Source organism: Mesitornis unicolor, unplaced genomic scaffold (assembly GCF_000695765.1).
Source record: "Mesitornis unicolor isolate BGI_N332 unplaced genomic scaffold, ASM69576v1 scaffold45191, whole genome shotgun sequence".
NCBI classification, from domain to species: domain Eukaryota; kingdom Metazoa; phylum Chordata; class Aves; order Mesitornithiformes; family Mesitornithidae; genus Mesitornis; species Mesitornis unicolor.
In genome coordinates this window covers 29,065-37,533 of record NW_010165297.1, presented here as the reverse complement: position 1 = coordinate 37,533, position 8,469 = coordinate 29,065, and the positions used below count along the sequence as shown (strand labels likewise).

The 8,469-nt window shown below is 40.9% G+C and overlaps 1 protein-coding gene across 1 annotated transcript in view; it reads right to left on the bottom strand.

The window, feature by feature from the left end:
• Nucleotides 1-7,898, bottom strand: part of KIAA0355 (KIAA0355 ortholog) — a 26,028-nt gene extending 18,130 nt beyond the window's left edge. Inside the window, exon 1 of the mRNA XM_010194571.1 lies at nucleotides 7,227-7,898. Coding sequence (XP_010192873.1) covers nucleotides 7,227-7,721 — 495 coding nt within the window. The 5' untranslated portion in view covers nucleotides 7,722-7,898. The remainder of the gene's footprint in view (nucleotides 1-7,226) is intronic.
• Nucleotides 7,899-8,469: the final 571 nt, after the last annotated feature.

Below are 8,469 nucleotides of genomic sequence, written 5' to 3'. Positions count from 1 at the left end.
GCAGGAATGCAGCCATCCAGAAGGATATAACCTGGAGAGCAAAGCGGCACGAAGGGGAGCGCTCCCTCTACCTTCAGGGCCACGCTCTCCTGAGCGGATGAAAGCTTACAACAACACAACTAGAAGACAGCAGAGAAGCAAGTGTTTTCCAAATCACTGTAGAAACCATTTAAAAGCTATTCAAAGTGTTTTGTTTCTTTTACGGAGTTTGTCTCACCAAGTGGTTTAAAACATATATTTGACTTTGATTTATTAAAAAAGACTCAACTTGAATTCCATTTTAGGAACAATTGGTAAAATACACAGATAATGTACAAAGCCATCGTGCCTTGGAGCAAATAAATCTTCTGGCTTATTTTCAGCTACATTCTTCTGGAATAAAAATACTCAGACACAATGATCTTACTGGCAAGACTCTGCAGTCACACGAACAGCTCTATGCATTAGCTGTCTACTTCAGAAGAACCAGTGGTGGCAATGCTTTTTTCCATTGCATCCGGACTCCTTTTGACATTCCTTTCTGGTTCGATCACTTCCCTTCTTTGTACAAGGCATTAAATTAAACATTTTTGGTACTTTGACTGACCTCTGAAAGTGGAATTTGCCTATTAAAAAGGCAGTCAGCAAATGATAAAATGAATAGAACTCCAACTTCCCTGGCTACAAGATTAGAAAGATTTATAAGAAAACTGCGGTAAAAGACAACTGGCGGTCTGAATATTTCTGTCGACGAAGAATGCAGTTCTCAGGGGAAGAAGAAACTAGGACTCATTAGGAATTTCAAGCTGATTAAGTTTCAAAGAATATTTAAGGTACAGAGGTTGAAGTTTTCCCTGCATGGGAATAATGCTCAAAATAAACAAATTATTTAGTTTTTAAGTGGCAGCACACAACATTCCTAGTATCATTTACAACGTTGAGCAGTCAAGATAAATAGTAACATCTGCTTTACTGAACTTCTACTTTGTTTGAAAAATAATCTATTTCAGTCTTCCTCAGAAATGGGTAAGAGTGGTTTGAACTGCTTAAATAAAATCCAAGTGGTGAAGGATTTTTGCACTGTTAAACACTCCCTGTAGATGCCAAACTCTCTTTGCTTTAAAGTTCACTTCTTGAGGATTTTCTTCTAAAGAGCTGAAAAACTCTGTCTTCGCTGTGTGAAAGTACCACCACCACCAGTTTAACAAACACAGCCAGGGTTGGCCAGCAGTTAGCAGAGCGCGTGCAGCAATATACTGAATCTCTCCTGTGAAATCTGCAGAGCAATTTTAGCATATGAACACCGTTTGTTTTTTTCAGAGACACCCCCATTTCTTTTTCAAGTTCATTTTCCCATACTTTCCCCATGCAGAAGTATTTGACTCTCCTGCTTTGTAAGAACAAGCTAAAACCTAGACTGTGTCGTCATCCAAGATGAACTGGAACTGTCACAGGCATCAACTAGTAAGTTTTCTTGGTAGTGGTGGTGTTTTCTTAATCTGTTTCTTAAAATCATTTATATTGCATATACAATGAGGGCTTCAGCTTGCAGACTTTTTCTCCCAGGAAATCCAGCTCTAGCCCCTTGACCAGGTAGGACGGCTGTCCAGCTCAGCAGCTGAGTAACCTTACCTAAAGGAATCTGTGCGTTCCTGTTTAGGCACTTGGAAGCAATGGGACTTTTTGAGGAAGTCTCACTTCAGACTTGTCTCTGAGACAGGTGATGAATTTAATCAAATGGGTCACATACAAGCAGGAGCATCAGGTGGAGATAGTGTTAGGTTACTCTGCCCCGTATTATTCTCCTAATGGGGACACGCAATCAACTTTGCAATATTTTGCTGGACAAAGTGCACACACCGAATTGCCAGATTTCCTTTCTAAACAGGGATGCCGTGCAAACTCCCTTGCAGGCAAATCTTACACAACAGAACACTACCACTAATAAAATTAGCAAATAACCATGTCAGTCTTCCAGACTTGAGACAAACACTGACCCTCAGTTCCAACTACGATCAAGTACCATTTTAGGAAGCAGAATTTATTCCCCCCTCCCCCCCCTTTTTTTTTTCTCTCCTCCTTCTCTAAACAAAGAAAACCCTCAGAAAAACAAAACACTGCACCACACTTTCTCAGTGGTTTCCTACTACCCTCATTTCCCTTAACAGAGCTCTTAATGACTTTGGTAACGATAAGCTCTGTGGCACAACCTGTCTACCCACTGAAGAAAGCAGACTAAAATAGCAATGTAACAAAGTTAACAATGAGCTATGACTCAAACAGGTGTAGCAGATGATGAGATAAGCCCCTTTCCCATGTATTACTGAAAACCAGCAAAATATTCTTCGTTTTTACTATGTAGCAACGCTCTGCAGTTCGGAAGAGTGATCTCATGACCGAAACACTGCCACGGGAAGACAAGATCCTGCTCACTGAAAAAGAGTTACCTAGAGACAAACCAGGGTCCAGCAGACGTTGAACCTTTACATCAACAGTATAAGATGTAAAGTACAAACAGACTCATTTCCGCTGGCAGTCAACATAAAAGCCCAGTACTGATAATCTGATGTTGACAGCTACTGAAATGCTAACTATAATTTAGCAAAAAAGCATTTAAAAAACCAAAATTTTAGCAACTAAAATGTAATACTCATTACTTATAAAGGCAATGCTAGCAGATCTGAGAGCTGACCATGAGATCATAGACCAAGACAAGAGTACAATGTCATTCCAGCAACCCACAGCATTTTCTAATAATTTGAAGCAGCTTTTTGCTACAAACAGTTCCTCAACTCAAAGAGGTCTGAAGCCAATTCCTGCAAATCATAGGAAAGATAGTAATTTTAAAAAAATATTTAAACTGGGCTTTACAACGTTTGCTAAGGAAAGCCTACATTTCAAGTTTACTCAGACAGTTTTGTCCCACAAGCTTCTTGTTCAAAAGTCTTCAGTTATTTTATACACATTAAAACAAAAAATTATCTCCATTTAATACAAAACAGAGCATCCAAATAAGTGTCCTGTGCCCATTCCCGCTTCCCTTTTTGTTTAGGAAGGCAACACGTACATCTCTGTCATTACTGCCTCTCATCAGACGATACACAAGCTCTGTGTAACTAAAACAAGACTTGTTCTTTGTATTTTGCAGTGCTGAGGTTGCTGCAAAGCTTCACAAAAGATGAAGAAATACACAAACTGTTTTCCAGTTTTAAATTCCCTCCTCGCAGGATTTCCTTTAATGCCTTTATTAGCATAAGTTCAGTTTTACTGCATTCTTCCAGCTTACAAAACTTTTAACAACAGATCTGGAAAACTTAACATAAAACACACTCTTGCTCCCCCTGATTTCCAAGCTGTTCCTCATCCGTACGGGCACAAAACACCTGAGAATTCATAGTTTTGTAAAAGCAGAAAAGGAAAGGCAGAAAATAAAAATCAGCATTTGCATTTCTGAAATTCAGAAACCTTGGGAAACTCCATCTGTCACCTACACTTTGATCAAGAGAAGTCGCCTTCTTACACATCTTGGCAGACAGCTCTGCATGAGCAAGCTTTGTTCTGCTAAAAAACAGTCCATAAGTTCAAATCCTCACTCACTGCTGCTCCAGTCCAGGCTGTACGACCTTTTTTAGTCCAAATTCAAGTCAGTTTATGCTTATCAGAACTTGAACGTCTCTTGATCCAGCCTTCCCTGGGGACCAAAGCCCAATACATTAAATAAAAACGTGTAGCACCTCGGAAAAGCTGGAGCACTCTCCTGAATTCCTAAAGCCAAACCTGCTCTGCTTATGTGTCTCATTCTTCCTCAAATCACACAGCCTTTGTTGAGAAAGGCTTAGGAAAGGTACACTTTCCCTAGCTGGGCTCATGCACAGAAAAAGCCTCATTCTCGTGTCCTTCTGACGAATTTGGGGTTCTGTCCTCCCACCCACCATGAATTTCAACTGGCCTCCGTCACGCCAGTCTCCATCCCGCAGAGCGGAGGCTCTGCAGTGCCTCTTCACACAGCGCTGCTGCGCTGCCACCCAGACACTTCACCAGCTCTCAAGTTTCTTGGAGTTTTAAGTTCTTTCAGTCATCTACCAGGGAAGCTGCAAAAGCAACTTCAGATATTACTGTATTTCCCCCCCTGTGCTTTCCAAGCAAAAAATTACACTGCCTCTCACACTCCTCCCCTCGTTTCTCCTGGTCAGTGAACTCTGATGAAGTCAGACAAGCTCTTCGTGTTCTTCTGCTTCCACTGTGAGTTTTCTTAATCCTGCTGGTAGTTTAATGAAATGTTATTTTTTCTATAGATCAGTGGGAAAAAAAAAGACCAAAACAACCACAAACCACACTTCTTTTCCAATTAAAATTTCATCATAAATGGCTCAGTCTTCACAGAAAAGCTGAGAAGAGGCTCTCAAAAGGTCACCCTACTGTCCCAAGCAAGGAGCAATTTCAGCTGGGTCAGTTTTGCTAGATGCAGGTTTAACCTGCTCTGTGAGCTCTTCACGATGGAGGCTCCCTCCCCTTTGCAGCAATCCACATCAGTGCTTCACTAACATTACAAACTATTTCCACAACATCTTACATGAACCTTTCCCTCTGAAATTCGAGTTCATTACTTCCTGCTCCACCTTACGTGGACATGAAGAACAGAACACCACCACGTCTTCTGGCAGCTTCTTACATACCTGAATAATTCTGGTTTTCCTTCTCAGTCTTCTCTTCTGTAGAGCCAGTCCTTTCCATGTGTCCCCTGCAGTCCTATTTCCTGGATGTCTGATAACTCTTGCTACTCTCCTCTGGTGTCTCTCCAGTTGCTCACTAATTCTCTAAGTGCAACAGCAGTGGAGCATGGGTTGTGTTTAAGGCCATGATAACCAAAGTGAAGAGAGTTGAATGCTTATTTTGTGGCTCTTGCAGGTTATAACCGTGTTAAATAGATGACAACTGCCTCTTTGCACAACAGCGACAACATTGATTTATTATTTGCAACCACACAACACTGATTCCTACTCAACATATGACTACCATAAGCCCTAGAACTGTTCTTCAAAACTGCTGCCCAGTGGGCTCCACTTGTGAGGCTGAAAATTTCTATTAAATATTGCAATGTTCGGTTTTCCCCTCTGAATTCTACCCTAACTGAAAAACTCATTTGTTCAAGATTATTTTTAATTCAGCAGGTCTTTCAGCATACTCATATCATGTGCTTTCAAGTCACCTATGAACTTAAAAATATTCTCCATAACTGACCTCTGCCAAGGTCCACTTTGACACTGAGCAACTGATCACCACTTCCTGGGCACAAGCATCCCTCCAGCTTGGCCATACACTTAAGTCATCTCAACCATGCTCCCTGGCCGACTTGGAACAAACCGATGTGAATCAGTGCCAAATCCTTAAATTTTGCTGGTTCTTAAGCAAAAGCAGAATGCAATACTTGTCTCATTACACACAAGTTACCATCAGTCTTGCATACTGACTTTTCCAAAAGCCACGTGCAAGATCTGGTTTGCCTGCATTCGCTTTCCACTTTTTCCTACCATGCAGAGCTGCCTGGTGCTCACGTGGAGCTCAGGAACAAGGGTCAGGTCGTACAGGTAGAGCAGGGACCAAAGCAAGTCTCTGCACCTTTGCTGTGAGCTAGCGGGACACGCAGCCAACTTACACCAACAACGCTGCTTTTGCTCATCAACCACACTCACTGTGCAGTGCGTGGGGCAGGCTAGGAATTGGCACCTAGAATTGCTCGACTAGGTTATAAAAGCAGTTTACAGATAGTTGCCAACATTTTGCAAGACAGTTTTAAAGTCGCCAAAAACCACCACCCTAGAAGACATGTAGTCCTTCATATGGTTTTGCTATCTTAATTAAAAATAAGTCTTTCAGCACAGGTATTATCAAGGTCTTTAATTACATAAACTCACAATGATTTTTAAATTAAATATTTTTTTTCCTACAGCCTTAGCTAAACATAGTGATGGTATTAGATTATTTTCAAGAACACCAGCCTACAGCAGACATTCATAATATATAGCTGATCTTACTTCATTCTGTACTACATCTCCAACACTGAAAACTGTCAGTCATATTTCTTGTACGATTACATACTACAAATAGCATTCTACTTAACTACTTCATCTCTAAGTTGTGCAGTTCTAGAAGCAGATAATGCTTGATAAGCACGTGTATATAACATTCGCCCTTCAAAGTTACCTGAAATCTAAATCAAAAGTAAGAGAACTCAAAGTTTTCCACTCGGGATGGAATTCTGTAGGAATAACTTTGCAAAGACTGCTGTAAAGAAATGTGTCGAAGCACAAAGAACTACTTAAAACACCAGGGATTCATACATGGCTGTCACTTACACTGCCTGGTACATAACTGAGACTTTCACTACAGGAGAAATACCAAGAAATACCCAGCCAGGCTTTCTGAACTCCAAAACCTCTGGACTCTCACTGCTGGGCGCTTGCTGCTTCCAGATTTCCCCAATATGGGACTTCTAGCAAAGCCATGACAGTTTTACAGCACAAATCTCTCCTGGTAGCGCAGTATTTTCCTTTGACACACAACAGCTCACAATGCAAAAATGTTCTGAAGAGTGCCAAAACGTTATTTTACACAACTGTGGATCATTAGACAGTGGATGCAGTTTTACACAAACACTGATGACAATGTGCCACTTCCAAGTGTTCAGATTTCCCCTCAGGATGGATAATACTAGAAGTATAGGTTGATTTAGAATTAATATATATATATAATTAGAAATATCAGCTAATGTAAAACAGAAAATTGTTTAAAACTTTTATTTAGTTTGTTTGGAGGGGTAGAATGTTGGGGTTTTCTTGGTTTGCATTATCATCATTTTTAAACTAAGCATAATTTCCTCAAAGAAAGGTTGTTGGATTGCTGGTTATAAGTTTAAATCATATAGAAGATTACCATTTAGAATTTTACAGGTAGTAGAATGTAATTATAACTCATCTTTCTTAATTCGTGACACCTTTAAATAGAGTACAAGTTCTTGTACAGAAACACCTACTAAATACCTAGCTCAGCATCACTGGAAGTCAGGCACTGCGACATGATTTCAAAAAGAAAAGGTAACAAGTCTTTCTCTTTTTTACCTGCATTGCCCACAAACGCAAAGCAAAGAACAGCAAACTTTTGGTGTGGAAGTGATTTTGAAGAGAAGTCCAATTAAGAAGGAATGAGACAAATTCACATGCAAAACAGTATCCCCCCAGGTAGCTCACCTCAATGTCTTGTAGGCTGAACTCTTTTTGATCTTTAAAGTTTGCAGCTCCTGCACTCAGTTCCATCAGCATTTTTGCTATTTCTGGTTTTATTGCTGCTGTAAGTCGACTCGCTGCTTCCATGACATGTTCCTGCACGTCTTTCAGTTGCATAGCTGCCTTAGAGTAGTGCGAGTTCCTAAATACACTGCTGAAAAGGTCTGTAAGGAAAGTGCTCGTTCGGCAAAACACATTGAGTGCATCCAGGTATTTGGAGATTCCCTGCTGGATGTCTGCGATCGGAGTCGTATGGGACGCAGGGTGGTTGCAGCTGCCCGCAGCAGCCGAGGAGACCAAGGGGGACGCAGGGGTTGTAGACGCCAGCGGTGCGCTCAGGGTCCTGCCTAGCTCAGGCATTTGATACTGCTGGTGTTGCTGCACTTTTTGCTTGGACCCGCCAAGCAAAAAGCGCCGCTTATAGTCCATTTTGCTTTCTTGCGCACTACAGCAATACATAAGTGAGTGCTTGTCCAAAGATCTCTTGAATTAACAATCACTTGTCAAATCCCTTCCTCGAATACAGTTATGTACAGTAACAGTGGAGGACTGTGTACATAGGTTTCACAAAAGGCATTTCAAAAGGCAAGCGTCTGTATAATCTGTATCAGCAGTGAGAAAGGCAGCAGATTTGCTGACTTTGTGTTTTCACTGTTCGGTGCAGCCCTGCTGCAGTTATAAACTGTACTCAAAAAGCAAGCCCAAGTATCTTAATAATGCTCTGTCTCTTGTTTGGTGTTCCTCTCTGCACACAGAAAAGCAACGCTGGAGCAGAGAAGTTATCGCCTACGATTTCTTCATGAGCATATTGGTGTCACTTGCAGTTAAGCCTACAAAAGTTATTTTTGTCAATGCAAGTAATAGCTTTAGAAGCAATACCTTAATACAACTTTCCCATTAGTAATATCAGGAAAAGTGGAGCAAACCACCGATCAACAGCGATTAGGAAAGCAGTGCAGAGGCTCCTTCCTTGAAAAAGCAAATCCTTATGTCAGCAGATCAAGTATCTTCAAATGTCTTGACAGATCCAGTCTGCCAGATTAGGTTATTTGTAGTGTCTCTTCTTAATACTGGAGGGGGGGAAAAACAAAAACTGAGCTCTGTTTAGAGAAGACTTTGCAAGTGTACGCTATTAAAAATTAGAGTGTTTATTATTGCAAGCCTTCTTCCTGTTCCTTGTTTGTTGAGGTAGTTGTTTCCATTGTAA